General features: G+C 38.9%; 1 protein-coding gene across 1 annotated transcript; it reads left to right on the top strand.

Annotated features, from left to right (window-relative positions):
- LOC145798002 (uncharacterized) lies at window positions 1-10,077 on the top strand. Its single transcript, XM_082885444.1, has 6 exons — window positions 1-806; window positions 5,572-6,813; window positions 7,084-8,101; window positions 8,708-8,884; window positions 9,061-9,086; window positions 9,636-10,077. The coding sequence occupies exons 1-6, from the start codon at window positions 1-3 to the stop codon at window positions 10,075-10,077; spliced, it is 3,711 nt and encodes a 1,236-aa protein (XP_082741570.1).
- Window positions 10,078-25,104: the final 15,027 nt, after the last annotated feature.

The following is a 25,104-nucleotide window of genomic DNA, read 5'->3' as shown; positions in this document are numbered from 1 at the left end:
ATGAAGATACAGTCATGGAATGTGAGGGGAATTGGAAGACCTGAAAAAAGGAGAAAAATAAAGAAAAGTCTTGCAAAAAGAAAAGTAGATATTGCTCTACTCCAAGAAACCAAGAAGGCAGCAGTTGGTTCTGAAGTGGTTAGGACTATGTGGCTTGGAGATAAATTTGATTTTATGGTAGTAGATGCTATTGGTAGATCTGGTGGGCTGTTATGCATTTGGAATCCAGAGGTATTCCAATTAAAGGCTTGTTGTAGTAATCAAAACTTTATCCTGCTATCAGGTACAATTTTTTTTAGTTTTGATTGTGTTATCATTAATATTTATGGCCCTAATGATGTGGTTAAAAGAAAAGAACTTTGGGATTCTTTAGTCAGGTTAAAATCCAGTTTCAAGGTGCCATGGTGTATGGGGGGTGACTTTAATGAAATTAGGAATATTTCTGAAAGAATTGGGTGTTCGAGAAGGGATCGCGGGATGAGGGATTTTAATATGATTGAACAACTTCAGTTGATAGACATGCCTATGCTGGGGAGAAAGTTTACTTGGTGCAATTCGCAAGAAAGAGAAAGATGGAGTAGAATTGATAGATTCTTACTTTCTTATGAGTGGGTGCAAAACTTTACCTTCAAATTATGGGGTCTTCCTAGAATGTTGTCTGATCATTGCCCTATCATTTTAATGGAGGATGATAGGGACTGGGGTCCTAAACCTTTTAGGTTTCTCAATGCCTGGCTATTACACCCCACCTTCCTAGCCTTTGTCCAGCAAAGTTGGTCACAATTTGCAGTGGAAGGGTGGGCAGGGTATAAATGTCTTATGAAGTTTAAAGCACTGAAACAAGCACTATGTAGACGTTCCCGAACGTCCCGGGAGGGAATCCCGTTCTGTTCATTTGGGCTCACTACAGTTCAGGACTCAAATTGTCACGGTTCTAAATTTGAACCAAAGAGTCCAAATCCGGCAAATCGTTTTGGAAAACAGATTTTTGTAAAGAAATGCCAAACATGGACTGCTTTGCTAGATACAGAGTTGCCACCTAAATATTTTATTTTTGGGGGAATTTAGGAAACCCTGACTCGTTTGCCTAAGGCCATGTGTCCGTCATCACTAAAGTTGCCTCGGCTCGGGAACTCGGGTATGATTGGAGAAGGTCAGCTATGAGCACCCCCTCTCGCCCGATCCGAAGATCGGCCTCTACTATTCATGATATCTAGTTTTGAAAATGTTATGTGCTCTTATTCTGGTTAATTAGCTAGAATTTACTATGTGATGCGCACAACACACAAGTATAGACTAGATCGCCTAATTTGGAACAAAGTACTGCATATCCGTTTGCTTGGAAAATAGTTTGAGATTTGCTACTCGCAAGTAGGCTAAAACACGGATTTCAAGGAATTGTTCCAATTCCAATAATCCAACCTTCACCCACAGGCATTCAGGCAGTTATATCGCATAAGCAATTAGCCACATGGTAAGCATGCGGTCATGTTAACATTCACACTCATGTGAGATGCTAAAACATAAATGCTCACCTAGTACTCCGAGCCAAAACAGAAACTAGTTAGTAATCATATGCATGATCCTAGTTCATGTTACGATGGCTAATGCATCGCAGACAAAATGCAGCTAGAATAGGCTCGGCTACTCTAAGGATTGCATGTGAGATGCAACAGATAACATGTATTCAAGTTAGATTTGAAATACTATGCAATTAGTATGATGCGCCGAGCCCGGTGCATGCAATACAGATGGATAAATGCACGCATGCATAGCATAAGGTAAGCTAATTGAAATATGCCCTAATACTAACCATCAAAAGCAGGTAAGTAAAAGGGAGAAAGAAGTGGGGGTTAGAAGACATGCACACACGCACCCACACTTATTACAAATTCGCCCTCGCTTGGAGGGACCGAAAGAATAATACAATTTAATCAACTAACAAGCTAATTAATTATTACATAACTCTTAACTAATTAAATAAATTAACTAAGCTGTGGAAAGTAGTAAAAGGCCCCGGGAAGAGGATGCACGCATGCTCGGATTGGCTTCGCTCGGAAACCCACCACCATGCCCAAGCTGCCTCTGTTTACACTGCTTTGCTACTCTGAGACTTGCACAAATCCCAAGATTGATTCTAAAATGCTCCCTGAGTGCTGTGGGAGGTCACCGGCCATGATAGAGTATTACCGGCCATGAGAATGTTCTTATCGGCCAAAGACTGGGCCACCGGCTGGACACTGATGGTCGGTCGGCACTTCAAGTGGTCGGCTGGCCATTTATGCCTGTAGAATACTGGTTTGACAGCAACAGAGGACAGACAAGGCATGGTATGGAATTTTCAAGACAATATGTGCATGTCCACTCTCCCTATCATGTTGTGGACTCAAGGGAGTGTGGGTCTCGGTTCTCGGGTCACCAATCACATATTTCGATGTATGATGGCCAAAGGCACCAAGTTTGCAAATCAATGTAAATGCATGCAACAAAGCAAATGGATGCCTCACGCCCTATCATGTTGAGATCAAGGGTGTCGGCGACCGAGGAGTGAGACATGTTTCGTCACTTTAAGTATAAACACACCTCATTCCTCATGTTTGGTTTGACACCCCAAACCAAACATAATGCAATGCATGTACGCAAAATGCAATGCGAAAACATGTAATTAATGCAATGCAACATAAGCAATGTAACATATCATGCAAACACCATGGCAATATGACAAGTATGCAACACTACAATGCAACCTAGATAGGCAATTATGCAAAGTGATAGGCATGCAACAATGCACTAACTACAAGGATGCAACAACCATGCAATGTAATGAGCATACAACAAAATGCAAATGCATGACCATGGTCTTACACTATAGGTGGATAGACCTCAGCCTTGTCCATAACAGTGGCCAAAATGATGCAACAAGAGCACAAATCACATATGCAAGCATGTATGCCCCAAGGCCCATCACCTAAGGCATGAAAGAGGCAACTCTAAGCCTCCATAAAAGAGACAAACATGGGCATTAGACCAACAAAAATCAGAGCTATGGTATGTTAGAATAAGCCCCAAAACCCACATAAATGGCATCTCAAATGACTTAAACAAAGAGACATACACCAAAGCCCAAACATGGAGCATAAGACCACAACTCTTCAAGGCATTAAAAGGGTAACAAATGCAAGCATGTAGGCATAAAACATGAACTGAAATGGCATGACAAATGATTCCAAAGCACTGAAATAGACCAAATGAGGCATGCTAACGACTCACACACCCGAAGCCAACAAGCTAGAATACAAAGTGGCTATATAAAGCATGGCAAGCATGGCTCCAAAGACTCAAGATAAACCTTAAGCATGTTAAAACATCACCAAAAACTTCACAAAGCTAAGCCAAAGCATGCAAGCATGATGGTCCAAAGGCAAGATGTATTTCTAGGAAAAATGGAGGAATACAAGGCAAGTGTATTATGCATGCAAGGGGTCAACAAACCAACATGGGACAGAGGTAAAACATACTAAATAAACACCAAATAACCTCTGAAATGAAGCCAAACAAAGCTAGGCATACATGCTACCCTTATGAGCCAAAACACAAGCAAATGAGACAATAAAGGGAGAGGGGTGTCCCTCCCCTATACAAGACCTCAAAACCACTTCATCACCACTGAAAACCCTCTAGATTTCAGCGGTGAGAAGGCCAATATATGAAAGTTCCAAAGCTCAACCGATAAGGCTCAAAATGAGGCCAAACAAGGCCTAAGAGGGGGTGGACGACCCCCAACACCAAAATGACCTTAAACAAACATGTTAAGCATGAAAATAATTTTTTTTTTCAGTTTATGACAAAGCTCAAATCAGTATGCAACATAGGTTAAAGACTAGTGCAAGATTAGGGATAATAAAGCAAAAGTGTTACCCTTGAAGAACACTTCAAGAACAGCAGGTGCAACCACCTTTTTCTGATCAAAACTAGCTCAAAACTTGAAGAACAAACCCTCAACACCTCCAAAGTCGAAGTATGATGTAATACTATGTGTTCTAGTGCAAAACTAAGAACAAACTACACTTTTAGGCCCTCAAACACACACAAATCAAGAGAGAGAGGGAGATATAGAGAGAGGGGGTGATATATATCAGAGATATATGTAATTAGGTCTGGTTTTGCTCAACCTCTCAAATAGAGAAGAGAGGTCTCCTTATATAGACAAGGCAATGGTGCTAAGCTTCTTAGAGAAGCTAATATAAAAGGGTCAAGGGGGTCAAGCTTCCAAGGGAAGCTAACCCAAAGGTCCAAGCTTCTTGAGGAAGCTAAGACAAAGGGTCAAGCTTCCTCAAGAAGCTAGACCAAAAGAGGTGAAGCTTCCATGAGAAGCTTGAGTAAAAGGGTGCAAAGGTTCAAAACAGCCACACACGTGTATGAGGGGGAGGGTCCATGCACTCCAGTTGGTACAGCTAGCTTGCACCATGCCTGAAAAAGGCAAAAAGGAGGTACCGGCTAGAAAAGGAGACAATCGGCCAAATAAATGGTCGGCTTGCTATTTTTCTGGCCGGCCGGCTAAATTAGTGGCTGGTACATGGCTGCCAAGGCCAAAAAGTGGTCGTGCATATCCAGATTGAAGCCCCAGAAGTTAGCTTTCCAATGGCACAAACCTTGCATTAAAATTCCTCCTGTGCAAAAAGTTATGCCCGTTTTGGTGAAGTCGCACAGATTCGATCCAACCGGATTGATCTCCTACTTCAGCCAACCATATCTCCCCCACCCAGACTTGGCTTTAGGAGATTCTTGAGTGCAAAATGAAGCCCCAGAAGTGAGATTTCCAATGGTGGTGGCCTTATAGCTAAAATCCAAGTATGCAAATGAATAAGCCCGATTCAGCGAGGCTGTTCGACTCTCTCTCCTACCCGGATCCTTGCCGAACTTCTTCTCCAACTTGATTTCTCCCCTCTTCTCCTATTTTCTTCAATTTCAAACCCCTAAGCAAGGTGTTTTGAAAGACTTTTCAAAGATTTCATCTCTCTTTCATTCATTTCCACTTTGTCCTTGCTCGGTTTACCGAAAAGCGCAACGTTTGCCAAAATGTGAGCCTCGGAACATCACAAAAACTTTATTTCAAAAATGTTTTGAAAGAGAGGGTTTTAAGGTCTAAAAACCATTCAAAATAGTTTTGGTCCAAAAGGGGTGTGAAGTTGGGATTTGGCTCTCTCCTTGTCGAAGAGATTGAACCTTTGCCCTGCACATCTTTCATCACTGAGCAAACCATTAGTAGCGCCCAAGTCTTAAGGGCGGTCAAAAATGGGGTGTCTACACACTAAAACAATGGAATGAAGTGGTGTTTGGTAAGGTTGAATCGAAGCTTAAGAGGGTTGAAAAAGAGGCCCATGCCTTTGACTTGCTAGCTGAGGAGAGACCATTGCTTGGGGCAGAATTGATTAGAAGAAAGGAAGTGTTGGGAGTAGGTTGGAAGTTAAGCAAAATGTTGGAGTGGATTTGGCTACAAAAATCTTGATTGAACTGGGCATCTAAAGGGGATAAAAACACTAGATACTTTCACATTATGGCTTGCAACAGAAATAGTAAAAACACTCTAAGTTCAATTGTCGTAAATGGCTCTATGATTGAGGAGCCTTTGGAACTTAAGGCAGCAGTTAAGGCCCATTTCATGAGGCAATTCTCTGAATCTTGGAAAGTTAGACCCAAATTTTCTGGCCCTTTCAAGAGTATTGGTGGAGCTCAAGTGGTGGATCAGTTGGAGGCAGAGTTTACAGAGGAGGAAGTTAGGACTGTTATTAGGTGCTGTGATGGTAATAAGGCCCTTGGTCCTGATGGTTTCAACATGTCATTCTTTAAGAAATGTTGGAAAATTGTGAGAGTGGATGTGCTACAGTTTATAAGGGAATTCCATCAGAATGCTCGTCTTGTTGGTGGGATTAATAGCTCTTTTATAGCTTTAATCCCAAAAAATCACAGCCCTTCTTGCTTAACTGAATATAGGCCTATTAGTTTGATTGGCTCCTTGTATAAGATTTTAGCAAAGGTGCTAGCTAATAGAATGAAGAAAGTGATGCCTATGATTATTAGTGAGGTTCAGTCAGCCTTTTTGGGGGGAAGAAATATATTAGATGGTATTTTGATAGCGAATGAGATAGTTGATGGGTGGAGGAGATCTAATAGAAAAGGCTTGGTGCTTAAATTGGATTTTGAAAAGGCCTACGATTCCATTAATTGGGAGTTTTTATTTGACATGTTATTAAAGTTTGGCTTTGGAACTAGATGGGTAAGTTGGATGAAAGCATGTGTATCAACTGCTAAGATCTTTGTTTTGGTAAATGGGTCACCAACATCTGAGTTTTGTCCTCAAAGGGGTCTTCATCAAGGTAACCCGTTGTCACCATTTCTATTCAACATTGTGGCTGAGGGACTCAACATTCTGCTGAGCAGGGCTAAGGAGTTGGGCCTAGTTAAAGGAGCAGAGGTGGGTACTAATGGATTGAGAATAACACATTTACAATTTGCGAATGATACGATTTTATTCTGTGAAGCAGATAGGATGGAGGTGAGTAATATCAAAAGAATTCTAAGATGTTTTGAGATCTCATCAGGTCTGAAAATTAATTATCACAAGAGCGTCATTTGTGGTATTGGGGTGGATGATGGTCTGTTGCATGAGTTTGCCTCTTCTTTAAATTGTAAGCACCAAAAGCTGCCTTTAAGTTATTTGGGACTTCCATTGGGAGCTAATCCAAGCAGGAGAAGTACTTGGCAGCCTGTTCTTGACAAGTTCAAGCAGAAACTGGCTTCATGGAAGAGAAGGTTACTTTCTTTCGTTGGGAGACTAACTTTAATCAAATATGTGTTGACTAATCTGCCTATCTACTATTTATCATTGTTTTGAATACCTGTTGGAGTGGCTAAAGAGATTGAGCGAATGCAATCAGCTTTCCTTTGGGGCGGATCAGACCTCAGACAAAAAGTCCATATGGTCCGGTGGGAGGTGCTTGCTAGGAGTAAGAAATTAGGTGGTTTAGGTTTGCGGAGGATTATAACGATGAATCAATGTCTTTTGCTAAAATGGTGGTGGAGGTTTGGAGCTGAGAATCACTTTCTTTGGAAGGCTGTGATATGTACAAAGTATGCAGCAAGGGATGGAAGATGGTTACCAGAATTAATGGGCAGAGGATCTAAGATCTGGTCTGGTATAATCAATGCTGTAACATCCGTTGCAGAGCTGCATAATTTTTATATTAATAATTCACAGATTGTTTTGGGGGATGGGAGTAGAATTCAATTCCGGAGGGACAAGTGGGTTGGTAATGTTCATTTAATGCACGAATTCCTAAGGCTTTTTTCTTTATCTAATGACAAAAATGGTGTGGTTAGTGAGTTCTTCACGAGAAGGGCAGATGATGATGGATGCAATCTTAGCTTTAGAAGATCTTTGCTGGTATGGGAGGAGAAGGAAGCTAGAAGATTATTCAATTTGCTTAATAATGCACCACCAATATGTCCTAATAGATCTGATGAACTAAAATGGAGAGTTGACCCATCTGGACTGTTTACTGTTGCATCGACATATAAATGGTGTGAATCACTTATGGGGTCTGTAGTGCCAGTGGCTGATTTAATTTGGAACAATTTTGCACCTCCCAGAGTGAAATTTTTCTGGTGGTTGGCTTGGCTTGGTAAGGTTAAAACTTCCAGCTTTCTCCATAGAATTGGAATCTTAACTGAGAGTGCTAATCTTGCTTGTGTTTTCTGCTATGATGAGGTTGAATCATTGGATCATCTATTTCTTTTCTGTCCTTTTGTTTGGTTGTTGTGGTCTAATATAGTTAGTTGGTGGGGCTTGCAATGGGTCTTACCAGGCTCTATGACTGGTCTGTTGCAATGGTGGTCTGGTTGCAGAATGAAGAAGCTGGAGAAGAAAATCTGGATGGTTCTCCCTTTGGCTACTCTCTGGTCCACTTGGCTGCATAGAAATGCTTGTGTATTCTCTGGTTCTCAACCAAATTTGGCAGATTTGTGTGATCTAGTGAAGGTTAGATTAGCTACGTGGCTCAGAGCATTGCCAATTCAAGTGGAGTTCTCTTTAAATGATTTGGTATTTAAACTACAGCAAGTGAGGCATTGCATTAGAAATGGAGGTGGCTGAGTCTAATGTTAGGTATGTTCTCCTATTTTTGAGTCTGCTGCCTGGTATGCTACTGTTTTGTGGTATTGCTGTCTGGTGGTGGATAAATAGGAAGCTGTGGGTCAAATTCTCCTGGCTGCAAGTTTTGCTGGCTGAAAGGGGTGCCCTGTCTTGTTGGTCTAATATGTCAAGTTATGGGTCAAATTTGTCTCAGGTTTGGTGGTAGTGCGCGCATTAGCATCAGGTTGCTGAGGTTTATGAGGAGATCTGGGTCTTTGTCTTACCTCAGATTGGTGGTTCTTTGTTTTCCTATCTAACTGCGCTGATTTTGATAATTTTGTGCTAACTCTGCTTCTGAGGATGGGATCTGTTGGTCTACTAAATTTTGCTTCTGTCTGCTGTGATGGTCTCTAGTGTGGAGCTTGCTGCTGATCTGTGCTTTTGTTGTTGTGTTGGTTGTGTAGTGATTAGGTGCTAGATGAATGGTTTACTCTAGAGGAATGGCTGTATGGCTGAATGGTCTGCAGGTCTAGTTGGCTGATTGCTTTGTTCTCTCATTAATTCTGGTATTCTAAGGGTTTAGAGGTTTGCTCAGGTGCTCATGCTATATTTTGTTGGCTGTGTGAGGAAGTGCTGGTGTCTGCTCTGGTCTCAGTTCTGTTGATGTCTGATTGGTTGTTGTTTGGTCTCATTTCTGCTGGTGTCTGCTCTGGTCTCATTTCTGTTACACTGCTGGTGATTGTTTTGGCTAAGGTTTGAATTAGTTGTTGATTTGTATGTCTGCTGCTGGTTGCTGTGGTGCTCAGGCTGTCTTTTGTTGGCTGTGTGATGATGTTGTGTGGCTTTTGAGGTGCTCATGCTGCGTGGCCTTCTATGCTACTGTGTGGCCTTCTGATTGAATTGCTGTTGATCTGTTGGTGGACTAGCAGGGGAGAATGATGAAGGTTGATGTGGGGTGCAGCTCTGATGTTGTATGATGCTAATGTATGGTGCTCTACTGATGTTGGCTTCTATATGTTTGTTAGTTTGTTAGTTTTGGCTATCTTCTGCTTGGGTGAGGTTGGCTTCGGTGTTTGTGGTTGGTTACTCACCAACTCTTGATGGTGTGCTAGCATATGATTGGGCAGCCTTATCGGTGCCAACCTAGTTGGGATTGTTTGGTTCGCTGTAATGCTTTTTGCACTCATCCTTCTCTTTTCTTTTATTGATGTAATTGTCTTCTATTTCATCAATAAAGTTCCTTTTTCTTTGCTGATAAAAAAAAAAAAAAAAAATTGTTTGGTAATCTTGTGTATTTTCATTCTTCATAGTAGATTGATTAGTGGCGTTCGCCTGTAGTTTTTTAATCACAATTGGAGGTTCTCCAACTATGGTTTTTTTTATGTAAAAAATCATTTGTGTCGATTTATTAATTGTGAAAGTACATGTTAGATGATTTAGATTGTTAGTTTTGATTGTTTGGGATTGTTGCAATTAAATCTGTTTTGAATCACAAATCACGTAGGTTTTTCAAACTTCATAGTTTTTGTTATGATCGCAATGTGGAGCCCCTACCTGCTAATGTCATATATGTTCCTAGGGTAAATGAAGTATCAGGTTATGCTGACAGCAATAGTGTTCCCTTTATCAGACCAAATTCATACATTAGTGTGAAAGATGATGAGTTGTTGAAAACATTGGCAAATAAGACAGTAAATTATGACATGGACAATGAAGATGAGGAGTGGCTTAGAAAGTTCAATAATGAGTCTTCTGCAACAATGGAGCATTGGAGGCATGTTTCTGAGAAGAGCTCTGAGTTAATAATTGATGTTTTTGAGAGAGCTATCTATTTAGCTGATTACTTTGTTGAGAAAGCATCATTTAATCTCTATTCGCATCCAGAGAGAGAGAGAGAGGAAGTTGTTAAAGCTATGTATATTTATTGGATGGAAAAACGGAAGTAGAAACGTTAAGCACTGGTTAGGGTTTTCCGGGTAATAGTGCATTGCTATGGAAATGTCATTTTGTACTGGAGTTACTTATCTGCAGTTTTCTTGTATAGTTTTCATATTGGAAGCTCATATTACTCTCATGATGTATACTATTTATTTTTATTTTTTTTGGATAAGTCTCAAGATGTGTACAAATTAGTGTCTTATTTGTATATTCACCTCCACTATGAGCGCTTTACATTATTACTGCTTGTAAGATACTAATTTCATCTTCAAAGAAATAATTTTAAATCTTCTCCCTTATATTTTTGTGTTCTACAATGTTCTGTCCAATATTGCCATTTATTCCTTAACCATATAAATTGACTTTATCCCAATTCCCCTTCACATTTTTTTTAATAAAAAAATATGTTATTTTTTATTATCAAAGTGTTTTCTTTATTTAATTTGTTCTCTTTTTATTCGAATCTGGTCAAGCTTTTAGATTACTTATTCTTAGTCAAATTATTGAAAGGTGTGCTAAATGACAATTTTGACGCTGAGTTACAAGTTTGAGTGAGTTGTGCTATGTGTGTTTGTGTTTAGAATTTGGCAGGTTTGGTTGTTTTTAAGTCAACTAGTTCCCTATTCCGTTGACAAAGTGTTTTATTTTTATTTTCTATAAATAATTGGGCAAGGACAAAAATGTTGTTCTTTAAGATTTGGTTGTACTGAATTTCACCTTTTGTTGTTCAATATACCAATAGGTGTGAGATTTGCATTATTCTTGTCGAAAATTATTACCATTTGATGTGGTCAGCTATATAAGCTTTGCATGAAGGGAAATTTGGTTGGATAATCTGTGTTAAGTTGCATGCGGCGATTGAACCTGCCGTTTTTTTTTTCCCTCTTAATCCAAACGTTGGAAAAATAGAGAAAATATGCCTTCTGGTTTGAAAGATCCCTAGCTTTACTTTTATTTATTTTTATTGTTCTACATTTGTTTTCATGTAAAAAAAAAAAAAAAAAACTTTGCCAATTAGGTAGAAGGTTGCTAAGAACTGCTGGAATCCTGTGGCGCACATAAACAGTAAACCTGTCAATCTAATGAAGAGTGTCGTACTGGTAAAGTAAGGGATGGGAATGGAGCATTAACATATGTACACATACCTTCAAAAAATACATTGTTTAAACTGTGTAAGAGAAGAATGTCAGCATCCTAGATTTTGTTTTCTTTTGTTTTTTGGTTGTGTTAATCCTGCCAATTAATTATAACTTTGGAAATGTGAACTAGCTTTGCAAAAGTTTATAACAAAGCCATCATAGGTAGCGCCTTTTTGTACATAGGCTATGGGGCCTATTTGGTGTTGCTTTTGTAAGCTAAAAGTTGATAATTAGAAAGCACAAGCCAAAAGTACTCCCCCCAGCTTCCAGATAATCATGTTTTATTTTTATTTTTTTTAAGCTTATTTAAGTTATTTCTGCCTAATAAGTTGTGAACAAAACTTATACCAAATAGTTTGGCACAAACTCCCAAACTAAAAGAAGCTATAAGTAACTTATTTAATCTACACCAAACACCCCTATGGAGACTTGAGAGTGTAAATGTGTTGTATGATGTATGTGGGATGGTCGGTGACTGTCGAAATTCATTTGTGTTATGAGGAAGCATCCCGCAGACTCGGTCTGTTGTTTGCTCCTCATGATCCTTCTCATGTCTTTTTATTTTTTCGTATTTATTTATTTTTTTTGGGTAATCTTGTATTTGTTCTTTGTGTGCTCTTATACAATTGAGTTTGTAGTGGTGTTTCTTGCTGTCCCATTGAGTGGGTAATTTGAATAAATGACATTTGCTGTTATTAGCCAAGGAACGCTCAACTGCACCCAAAGCCTATTAAGAAAAGGTCATTTAAACGGCAGTTAAGCCACTATGGGAGAGGCAAGCAGCAAACATTTTTGCAAGGTCTGTGTTTTTGTAGCTCTGTGAATCAATCACCTTGTGATTTTTTAGTTGTTCTTAATATGATATAGTGAAATTTGTGTATGGCTTTGTTTCTTATACAACTGTAAAAATGAATTTGTGGTGTAGCTTCATTATTAACTATATTTAAACTTTAGAATTTTTAGGCTTGTAAATTTGTATTTGTGACTTTGTCTATATATACATCATATATGATATATTTATTGCTTTGTAGGTTATTGCCATATTTGGATGGTGCTTTAGTTTCATATATTTATTTTAATCTATGGGTTTAATTTCACTTTTATCCCATTAACTATCATCCTTTATTCTATTTTATCACTAAACTATCAATTTCATCTTCTTTTCTTTGTGTTTAAAGTTTTTTTATTCATTTATTTATAATTTCATGTAGTCCAATTGGAGACAATTATACAAATCAGTAACGTTAAAGCCTAATTTGATGGTCAAAAGGTCATTTCAAAATTTGAACTATTCAACTATACAACTAAAACACCCATCAAGTTGGTGTAATTTGTTCAAAATAGCAAGAAAAATGAGTGCTTAGTTGTATGTTTTAAGTTGTATGTTTTTCCTATCAAATCAAGCTTTAGTAGTAATGGATTTGTACAATCATCTCTAAATAAAACACATGAACTGAAATCAGTGACTTTAGGGACAAATTTATGAAATTGATAGTTTAGGGATGAAACCAAAAAAAGAAAAAAAGAAAAAAAAAGGGGTGATAGCTTAGGTGATAAAAATGAATTAACCCTTAGGTGGCATTCTCATATTCTATTGACTCAGCGTCACTTGAATGCAAAAATTAGAAAAAAAAAATAAAAAAATACATTGTATTTGCATCTATAAATGCGAGCACAATCTTTGATAAGTGTGATTTGTGTAAAATAATCAATAGGTCTCTTGAAATGTCTTGTCAAAATTTGCTTTAGAGCAATATTTTGTTGGTGGATTATAGATTTGTATCAAGTCAGCTAAGCATTTGTTTTGTAGTTTTGGTTCTTTTGTGCATTACAAGTGAATCTTTTTTCATTAAATGTACATCCATGGCTGCAGAACAAGATGATTTGAAAGAAAAAAATGTTTTGCATAAAGTCCAAGATGCTAAAGCTGCATCAAGTAGAGTTGAGGGTTTAGTTGTCATGAAGCGACAAAAAGCACAGCTTCTTATGAAGAATGCGGACTTGGTAACTTAGAAAGCCACAATAGCACTAAGAGTTATTGAAGCTGCTTGTGTTGCGGAATCCCCAGATGTGTCCGCTGCCTCTTATCTTCTTAATTAAGGGTATATATATTCTTAATGCTAATTGAAATCGCCAATTTTTTAATAACTAGTAGGAGTACAACCTCAACACCCATTTTTGAAGCTTTTTGGAGGTGAATCTTTGAAAAAAGTGTTCTAATGTAATTTTGTATAGAATTAGATTCGATGTACATTATGTAATTATTAATACCTAACACCAAAATTTCTACACAAGGGCATTTGGTGTCATTAGCTGGACATAGAAATGGAATGCTTCTAGATGTTTGCATTTGTGATTTGTAGGCCATAAAAGGATTGTAATTTTTATTTGTGCTCTGCATTTTGTACATTTGATGATGTTTTTTCTAGTAAATTTCTTGTTGGATCTTGATATAGTGGATTGGGGTGAAGGTTAATTTCAATGAGTGTTTTTCTATCAATGAATGTGTTTTGCTTGATGGCGGGTGCTCCAAAACACAACAGGTGAACTGGAAAATGGGTTATAGCATCGGGTACAAATTGACTTCTTGGATTTTGTTATTGATTTGTGATTATGTATCAATTTTAAGTAATAAAACAATCCCAATCAAACAATCAAGACAAATCGACACAACGATTTTAACGTGGAAAAACCACAATTGGAGCACCTCCAATTGTGATAAAAAACCACGGGCAACAGCCACAAAACAATCCGCTAAGAAGATATAAATGAATTACACAGGTATACTCTCAATTACCTAGCTGTAGACACCCCATTTTTGACCGACCTTAAGACTCAGACGTCATCGATTGAGCGCTCGGTGATGGTGCATGTTGTGCTCGTTTAGAGGTTTCGGAGTTTTGGCTAAGAGCCTTGCCTCCGGGCCTCTGAACTCTTTGTGCTTTGACTCAATTTGTGGACCAAGTCTTGTTTTCCCTTCCCAGAGGGAGGGAGTGGTCTTGTAGACCATCTCTCTGTGGTCGTAGACTATTTTTCGTGGTCATAGGCCACTTTTCCCGTTTGGAGACTAGTTTCCGATTTTTGGAGCCTTTGGCCGCGCGCTTTGTCTCGGGACCGCTTCACATTCTCCGTTTGGCGTGATTTTTGAACCACACCTTGTTGCCTCTACCTAGAGGAACACTGTGGTCCGGGAGACCACTTTTGTGGTTGCATACCACTTTTGATGCTCGCCGGCTAGTTTTCGGGGCTTTTGGCCGCATGTTTCGCCTCCTGATTTCTCATCTTGCATCCGCTTTGGTTTGTTTTTGGTACAAACCTTGCTTTCCTTTTTTGGAAGGTGGTACAAGGATGGGAGACTAGTATTTCTCCTGGCCGACCATTTTTCCTTTTTCCAGCTAGTTTTCTTGTCAGATAACTGGCTTTCTTGGTCTTTGGACCATCTTTTCTGGTCGACCACCACACCACCACCTTGCATTTAGTGTGTTGACCTCTCCCCCCTATGGCCAACCAGTTTCTGCTCTGGTTGACCACCTAAAGTGGTTGGCTGACCACTTTTACTAGCAGGCTGACCACTTTAAGTGGTCGGCTGCTTTTTGGCACATTTTTGGAGATATTTTGGGACAGCTGGCACAGCTGGAGAGCATTTGAGCCATCCTCCATACACGTGTATGGAGGGATGGCATTCAACCTTAGCTTCTCCAAGAAGCTTTGGCTTTCCTCTTCTATAAGAGGGAGGCTCCTCCTTCCTCCTTCAGGTTCAGAAAATCTAAGGGAAGAGAGTTACATATAGCTTTGTCTCTATATCACTCTTGTTCTTCATTTTTGTGTTCAAAAGTGTAGATTTGTCCTGCTTTAACACACAAACACACACTCAAACACCATCCTTTTGCTACTGAGGTGCTTAGGGGCTGATTTTGGTGTTCTTGGGTTGCCTTGAGCTTGAAAAACCTGCTGGAGTTGCAGTTATAAAGAGGGTCTTCAAGGGTGAGCTTTTGACCTTTAAATTCCCCTTTCTTGCTTAAGATTTTAGCCTATCTTTCATGCTGTTTTAAGCTTAGCTCATAACTGATAAAAGTTCTGTTTTTGCATGCTTAAAAAGTTTGTTTAAGATCACTTTTATGTTTGGGGTTGTTTACCCCATCTTAGGCCTTGTTTGGCCTTGTTTTTGAGCCTTTTTTGTGAGCTTCGGGACCACCTTGTATTGACCTTCTCACCACTGAAATCCAAAGGGATTTCAGTGGTGGGGATGGTGTTTTAGGGTCCTAAGAAGGGGAGGGCCATCCCCTCTCCTTGCATCTTCTTTACATGCCTTAATATGCCTCACGTTTGAGCATCTTTACTAAGCTTGTGTTAGCTTGTTCTTAGCATATATTTGTGGTTATTTTGCTGTGGCATACCACTGTTTTTGCTTGTCTTGGTCACTCCATGCATGGTTAATGCACTTGTAGTGTAAATCACACAATCTAGTCTTGTATGCCTCATGTTTGAGCATGTATTTCTAGCTTGTTTTGGGGCCATCTCAGTGGGTTTTTGGTGTTATTTTAACATGCCTTAGATCTATTTTGGGTTTGTTTGGTTGGTTCTTGCATGGTTAATACACTCGTAGTGTACATCACACACACTAGCTTTGTATGCTTCATGAAGTAGCCTGTATTTCTAGCCTCTTTTATTTCCATTTCAGCATGTTTTTGGTGATGTTTTGCCATGTCATGACTCTGTTTTGGTTTGGTTTGGTTAGCCTTTGCATGTTCCTTGCACTTGTAGTGCATTTCCATGAAATAGCCAAACATGCTTCATGCTTTGACATGTCTTTTTAGCATGCTTTTGGCTTGACTTAAAGAAGATTTTGTTCATGTTTTAACATGCTTTAGTTCTGATTTTGGTTGTTTTGGCCATGCATGACTTGCTTTGTATAGCTATAGTTCAATCTAGCTTGTTAGATTTGTACACCAAGTCCACTAGCATGCTTTACTTGGCTTATTTGAATGATTTGGCATCACTTGTTATGTGATTTCAGTCCATGTTTCATGGCCATGCACTTGCATTTATCACTTATTCAATGCGTTGGAGGGTTTCCCCCTTTATGCCTTAACATGAATCATTGCGCATGCCTTCATGCCATAGCTTGTGAGCTCTCACTTCAGTGTTTATTTGGGTTTATTTTGCCATGATATAACTCTAGTTTTTATTGCTTAAGTCATTCCATGCTTGGTCTTAATAGGTGTAGTGTAATCCGCCTTATTTGCCTTGTATGAATCATGCCTTATGCCTTTCATGCTAGCACGTTTTGGCCTACTTCCGTACATGTTTTAGACTCATTCCAACATGTACTAGGACTGTTTTGGGTTGCCTTGGGCACATGCTTCATGTTTTGTATACTTGTAGTACAAATGCTCTTGCTTGCCTCAAGCTTTGAGCACCATTCCATGCTTCATTTGTGTCGTGTGCATGATTTGGCATCATCTAACATGACATTTCAGAGCTTATAGCATGCTTTTGTTCCCACTTCATTCATGCTTTGAATGTCTTTAAGTGTTGTGCATTATGGCCTTGTTATGGCCTTAGCTTGCATGCTTGCATGCCTAGGCCTTTGGACCCTCATCTCAGCATGTTTGGGTCTTTATTTTGACCTACTTGAGCTTTGTCCATGCTTAGTTCATGCATTTGTGCCATGTATCGCATGCCTCATTTGTGTTGCTCTTTGCTAGCTTTCATGCCTTAGGACCCTAGCATGCTTTACTTATGTTGTTTGAATGATTTGGCATCATTTTTTGCATCATTTCAGTGCACTTAGTGTTGTTACACTTCACTTTTGTCACTCATTGAGCACTCTCGAGAGTTGTGCTCTTTGGCCTCTTTGATGGCCAATGCATTGTGCATGTATGCCTTGCTTTATGTGCCTTCATTTCATCACCAATGGCCACTAATTTGGGCATGACTAAGGTCTACCCCCTTTTGGTTTAAGTCCATTGATTATGCCATGTATATTGCATTGAGTATGCCATATTGTTTCATTACATTAGGTATGCCATCTTACATTGCATTGTGCATGCCATGTGGTTATTTGCATTGCGTATGCCAAGTTGTTCCTTGCATTGAGTATGCATGTCCCTAACATTGCTAAGTTGCCCTTATAGCATTGCATTGTGCATGCATGTGTTAGCATTGTTTGTATGCCATTTGCATTGGTAGTTTGATCATGTTGTATTGCATGTTGTTGCATGCCTGTCCCTTGCATTGTGTATGCCATGTAGTAGCATTGTGCATGCCATGCTTGCTTGCATTGTGTTTGGAATAGGTGTTAGTCCAAACACGGGAAGCGAGGGACGTTTCATACTTAAAGTGATGAAACGTGCTTTAATTCCCGGTTGCCGACGCTTTTGATCATACATGATAGAGTTTTAGGCTTTATGTGTTTACTTGTACATTCATTTTCATATTGAATTGTACAATTTTGCCTCTTGGCCATCATGCATGAAAATGCGTGATTGGTGGCCCGAGGGTCGAGAACCACACCCCCTTGAGTTCATCACATGATAAAGAGGGTGGTTGTGCATACATATCTTGCAAATACATTGCCATGCCCTTTCTTGCTCTCTGTTGCAGAAAACTAGAGTCTGGCAGCAACAACTGGTTGGCCAGCCAGAAAAAGTAGCTGGCCGACCACTTTTCTAGTTTTTCAACAACCAAAAGTGGTCGGCAGGTGTTTCTAGGGACCAAAAGTGGTCAGCCATTGTCCCACAGGATTCCTAAGGTAGAGTTTCATCTTTTTGGAGCTTGGTACAGAGTTTTGAGAACAAATGAAAATAGAGGCAAATCAGGGCATCACATTGGATTTCTGAACGAGGCGACCGAGCATGCATCCAGTCTTCTCTCTCCGAGAACCTCCTGCTTTTATTGCTTTCCTTAGCTGCCATGCTTAGATAGCTACCTTTTTGCTTTGGTTTGTACTTTAATTAGTTAATGCGTTAGTTATTCAATTCGTTTTGTAATAATTAGTTAATTAATTTGTTGTGTAATAATTAGTTTAATTAGCTTAGATTAGCTAGTTAGCTTCTTATTTGGTCCCTCCCTCGAGAGGGCGCATTATTGTAATAAGCATGCATGCGTGTGATGCATGTTTTCCAATCTCCATTTCTTTATCCCTTTTACTTAACCGCCTGCGATGGTTAGTTTTAGGGCATATTTCATTTAGCATACCTTATGCTTGCATGTCTGCATCCATTCATCTATATTGCATACACCGGGCTCGGCGCATCATGCTAACTGCATTGTATTTCAATTCCAATATGAATACATGTACCAAGTTGCATCTCACATGACATTCTTAGGATAGCCGAGCCTATCTTAATTGCATTTTTGCATGTGTTGCATTAGCCATTTTAACATGAACTAGGATCATGCATTGATTTCTAACTAGTTCCTTGTTTTGGTTTGGAGTATACTGTGAGTGTTTACACTTTAGCATACTGCATGTGTGTTAATATTGCCATGAAAGCATGCTTGCTATGAGGCTATTTGCTTACGTGATTAACTGCCTGAGTGCCTGTGGGTGAAGGTTGGATTACTTGAATTGGGACAATTCATTGAAATTCGCATTTTAACCTACTTACGAGTGGCAAACTTCAAACCATTTTCCAAACAAACGGATATGCGATGCTTTGTTCAAAATTAGACGATTTAGTCTATACTTATGTGTTGTGCTCATCACATAGTAATTCTAGCTAATTAACCGGAATAAGAGCACATGTGCTTTCAAAAACAAGATATCATGCTTAGCACATGTCGATTTTTGATCGGGCGAGCAGGGGTGCTCATTAAAAGACCTTCCCTAATCATACCCAAGTTCCTGAGCCGGGAAAACTTTGGTGATGACGGATACGTGGCCTTAGGCACGAGTCAGGGTTTCCTAAATTCCCCCAAAATAAAATATTTAGGTGGCGACTTTGTATCTCGCAAAGCAGTCCATGTTTGACACTTCTTTACAAAAATCAGTTTTTCAAAACGATTTGCCGGATTTGGACTCTTTGGTGATTTATCAATCTCACATCACACATTGTGAGATCAGATTAAGAATCGTGACATTTGAGTCCGAACTGTAGCATGAAGCCCAAGGGCGCGCCTACACTAGCGAATCCACACCCGAATTGAACCAACCTCTATGTGCCTCTTTCAACCCCATCTTCACCTCAAAATTGTCTTGACGATGAGCCACTCCAGAATCCACCAAAGTTTCAGGCTCGAATTCTTCAGAATTCACCGAAGAACAACTCTCTCTTTTGTATAGAATGAACAAACAAACCTTTGATGTATTCTCCTTAAACCATGAGTTGAATACTCAATTAAACATCAAAGAAAACTAGCAAAATATCCTCAGATATAAACCTCAATATCCAAGAAGAAGATCTGGAGGAGTAATCCCAGATTTGGAGCAACTTGCGAATTTATAGAATTTGAAATCGCGAGGTTCGCTCGAGCGTGGGAATTGACGCTCGAGCGGGGACTCTATATGACGTGTTTCAAACCAGGATGTACGCTCGAGCGTGAAAACACGGATCACAGTATATTTGCAGACTTACCAAACTTTTGGAACTCAGCATTCTCCGCTTGAGCGGGGGAATGTCCGCTCGAGCAAACAGGCAACTTTGAATGCATTTTTGCTCTGTAAGGCACGATTCGGGTTGGATTCGCATCTAATAAACTCATAGCCTCACTGAAATAAAAGTGCGAAAATAAGTACAACTGAAAGGAGTTTTGTCAAATGGGATTGCCAAGAATAAAACCTAACAATCTCCCCCTTTGGCAATGCCGTGACAAAACACAAATAAAATCCTAAACACCCCAACCCATTACAGCCAACAAAGGCCAACTTCTTTCTTAAGGTCATGATCTGCAAAACAGTTATTAGTGCCACAATTTCCAAAACAACTATTAGTCCCACAAGAGTATATGAAAAAGCAATAAACATATGGCTAGATTATCTTGAAGCATTTGAAGCATGAGATGGAAAACATGAATAGATGCGACTTGGAGATTTTAAGAACATGTAGCATGAAAACCTAAAAACTAAGACACATGCACTCGGCACATGGCATGAATACGTGAAATCCTAAGACACATGAACCAGACAACATTACTCCCCCCTTTTTGTCACGAATTGACAAAGGAAGCTCAATCAACTAAAGCAAGATCAGAAACCACACAAGCAATGATAAGATTATGTAAATATTAGGAGCATGCAAGAAGGAAATAATAAGCAAACAGTGCATAGCAACATGCAAAACAACTATAGCCAATCTCCCTTACCAAACAAATCAAAGTGATCATGCTAACAAACTCTTGTAATGATAAACCAAACTCCCCCTCACTAAAAACAAAGAATAAGAAGAAAACGACAAACAATAATATGATGGAGCAAGCAAGGAATTTCAGATTTGAATCTTAGAACACACATGATTATCCAAGAAGCACAATTACTTGAAAACACAATGTGCACGGTCTGTAGAAGATTCCTCATGAAAGAAAGTGATGCCACATGTGAAAAGCATAGATCCCATGATAAAAGTGCGTGTGTGTGACTCTTGGAGTTCGACAAACACAAGATTTAAATCCTAGTAGTGATCTGAAAGCTGGACCTCTGGCAAGAATCTAAGCACAACAAAGAAAAGTCAAACCACTAGGAATCAAGGGGTATTTGGTGAGTAAAGGCGGAGGCTCCCCCTCAATCAATGAATCCTTTATTTTTTATTTTTTATTTTTTACATCTTTTTCTTTTCTTTCTTTTGCACATCTTTTTTTTTCTTTCTTTTGTACATTTTTTCTTTCTTTTGCACACTCATTGGTGGCTGACACGCTTAAGAGTATGGAAACCGAACCACAGAAGCATGGATATAATAAGGATGGCCTGGTTGGTGACTTTGAGGTAGCCTTTTCCTTATGACTAGACTACAAAGAATAGAGGGAAAAGCCGTGGAGATGCAAAAAGATGGAAGGTGGTTTAAGAGACTCAACATCACCCATGATATGCTACTATAGGTCAATTCCTCTAGAAAAGCAAAAGATACAATGCCAGAAGTTCATAGAAAAAAATTAATCACTAAGGCGGAAGACTCCGATATTTGCTAATCCAAGAGTGTGTACAGAATGAGACATACTAATCAAAAAACACACACTCCAAAATGAGTAATGACCATAGAAAGCACACACATATTAATATGTAATGGATATTCTTATCAATTCCAATATGCACCAAGGACCACACAAAAATTTTAAGCTTGCAAAATCATACTAAGAAAATCCTTTTAGTTTTTTTTTTTAAATTATTTTTTTTCTTTTTCTAAACAAAGCAAGACAGAAAACGAACATGCACATGACTCAAAAAGAAAAAAACACACAGAAACCCAAAAACAAAACTGAAAAAAAAACAAATTAACACAAGTCAAGTTTTCTCACCCAAACCGCTTTAGTATGAACAAAATTATGAGAATTGCAGTTTTTGGGTGATGTCTTGACGCTGTGGTTCCCTACCCCTTCAATGGGAACCCGTCTCGACTTGGTTTCCAACTTTCTATTTTTAGGTCTAAGCAAATACAAACTCGCTCCATGTTTGGTCTCAAGCAAATCAAAATATTTAGGTTTATTATGACCCTTAACCTGCTTACGACCAATGAAGTGTCTCCTTCCCCATCAGATGTTAGAATTTCTTCCATCTCTATGAGACACTCTCCCATGCAACTTAAAACAATAAGGCCAAATGTGACCATACATACCACAATGATGACAAATAAAAACATGGTGTACCTTCTTTTCTTTGACCTTACCAACTCTAGGAAGATTTAGAAGTCTTTCCTCTCATTGAATCTTGTGCTCCCCCTGCCCTTGAGTTCTTGTATCATGAGATGTGAATGCATTCTATTTTTTCTCTTTGTTATCACCAAAGCCAATACCACTCTTGTCACAACACATTTGTTGAGACCCAATGATATCTTCCAAAGTCTTTGATCCTTTGCTCCAAAGACCAATGGTAGCCATAGCACACTTGAGCTCTTCCTCTTTCTTGATCATTAGTTCTTCCAAAGCAACTTGAGACATCTCGAGAGATTCAATCTTTTTTTCATATATGGCATAGATTTTCTGTAGCTCATTCCTCTTTGTCTCACAAGTCAAGAGTTTTGCACAAAGAGCTTGTCGATCATTAGCTATCTTGATGGCATCAATCCTAGCCTCGGAAATCTCCTCCTTAAGTTTGACATTCTCACATTCACATGCTTTGAGTTTCGTTGTGAGTTTGTCATTCAATTTGGATAGGTTAAGAGACTCTTTATACAATTTTTCATAAGTTTGCTCAAGCTCTTCATCATCACTCTCCGAGAATTCATTATTAGTGGTATTCTCAACCGACCTCTTTGGATACTCTGTTCGTCCTTCAGTTTCGGAAGCCGCCATGAAAGCAAGGAATTGTTTATGTCCCTCTTCGCCTTGATCTTCATTGTCACTTTCATCTTTATCAGATTCTGATTCATCATCCCAAGTGATAGCGAGGGCTTTCTTCTTCCTCAAACGAGTAGGGCATTCTTGAGCAAAGTGGCCAAATCCTTGGCATTCATAGCATTGGACTCTTTCAGAGTTCCCTTGTATATTTCCTTTCTCTTTCTTGGCTATAGAATTAATTTTGAGTTTATCTTTGCCTTTAGATTTATGAGTATGAGTAGATTCCAAAAGTTTAGGATTCTTTTTCAGAAAAGATTTTTTAGATTGTTTTACAAAAGCATCCGTAATCTTGGAATCTATCTCATAATCCTCATCAGAATCCTCTCCAACTCTATGCGCACTACTAAAAGCAATAGTATCTTTTTGTTTTTTTTTGAAATTCCTATGTGCCTCATAAGTTTGGAGATTTCCAACTAGATGATCCAGCTTGAGGTTGTCAACATCTTGAGCTTCCTCAATAGCCGTAACTTTTGGTTGGAACTGATCGGGCAAGGACCTCAAAATTTTTCCTACAATCTTGGATTTCGGTATTTTTTCACCTAAATTGAAGTTGGAATTTACAATGTCACTCAACTTCTCATAAAATTCATCAAAGGTCTCACTATCTTTCATTGAAAGGTTTTCGAAACTAGACGTGAGCCTTTGAAGTTTTGAGCGTTTAACAGAAGGAGTGCCTTCATGAATAGTTTGTAAGATATCCCAAGCCTCTTTTGCGACTTCACAATTGCAAATTCGACTAAACTCTTCAGGTGTGACAGCGCAAAAGAGAGAATTGATAGCTTTACTATTCCAGCTACTATTTTGGTAATCAATTGTGTCCCACTTATCAATTGGTTTGGGGAAAGTTACTTCATCAATGGTAATCGTCGATTCAGTCCACCCATACATGACAGATTGCCAAACTTTTTCATCAATAGATTTTAAAAACGATCTCATCCGAGCTTTCCAAAACGAATAATTGGATCCGTCAAGTAGGGGTGGTCAAACCATATAATTTCCCTCACGAATTGAATCCATTATCACAAATCAAACAATATCTCGCTCAAAAATTTTTTTAAAAAACAAAAGAGCGACCCGCTCTGATACCAATTGAAAAAACTTGAAATCCGCTAGATATTGATTTGTGATTATGTATCAAATTTAAGCAATAAACAAACCCAATCAAACAATCAAGATAAATCGACACAACAATTTTAACATGGAAAAACCACAATTGGAGCACCTCCAATTGTGATAAAAAACCACGGGCACCATCCACAAAACAATCCACTAAGAAGATATAAAGGAATTATACAGGTATACTCTCAATTACCTAGCGAATCCACGCCCGAATTGAACCAACCCCTATGTGCCTCTTCCAACCCCGTCTTCACCTCGAAATTGTCTTGACGATGAGCCACTCCAGAATCCACCAAAACTTTAGGCTCGAATTCTTCAGAATCCACCGAAGGATAACTCTCTCTTTTGTATAGAATGAACAAATGAAACCTTTGATGTATTCTCCTTAAACCATGAGTTGAATACTCAATTAAACATCAAAGAAAACTAGCAAAATATCCCCAGATATAAACCTTGATATCCAAGAAGAAGATCTGGAGGAGTAATCCTAGATTTGGAGCAATTTGCGAACTTATAGAATTTGAAATCGTGAGGTCTGCTCGAGCGTGGGAATTGACGCTCGAGCGAAGACTCTATATGATGTGTTCCAAACCAAGATGTATGCTCGAGCGGGGAAGTGGACGCTCGAGCGTGAAAACACGGATCACAGTATATTTGTAGATTCACCAAACTTCTGGAACTCAGCATTCTCCACTCGAGCGGGGGAATGTCCGCTCGAGCGGATAGGCAACTTTGAATGCATTTTTGCTCTGCAAGGCACGATTTGGGTTGGATTCGCATCTAATAAACTCATACCCTCATTGAAATAAAAGTGCAAAAATAAGTACAACTGAAAGGAGTTTTGTCAAACGGGATTGCCAAGAATAAAACCTAACACTGTTTATTGTTTTGTTTTGAAATGGCTTATTAATGATTGTTGGTACTTTTTTTTTGGTTAACGAGTGAACTCCCCAAGGCTATCCTCCGTCGACTTCTGAATCAACTACCTAATGTCGGTGTTTAATCAGAGTAGTTGTTTATTGATGATTGTTGGTAGTTTTACCATTTTAAGAAGCTATTTTTAGACCTAAGATATCAAATAGAATAGAATCAAGGATTGAGTTCTTAAAAAAAAAAAAAAAAAAATCTAGGATGACACTTTTTTAAGGAGGCATTTGGATTTACGGATTTCAAATGAATAGATTTGGTAATTGGTGGATAAAGGATTTTAGTCTTTAAATCAACGTAGTATTTTTTATTTAGATCCTATGAATGGATTTGAGAGTTTTAAATTGATGGATTTGAAAT

Source organism: Camellia sinensis, chromosome 8 (assembly GCF_055761805.1).
Source record: "Camellia sinensis isolate YWXY chromosome 8, ASM5576180v1, whole genome shotgun sequence".
Lineage (NCBI taxonomy): Eukaryota > Viridiplantae > Streptophyta > Magnoliopsida > Ericales > Theaceae > Camellia > Camellia sinensis.
Note: the sequence above shows the minus strand (reverse complement) of the source record. Positions and strands in the feature narration are given on the sequence as shown.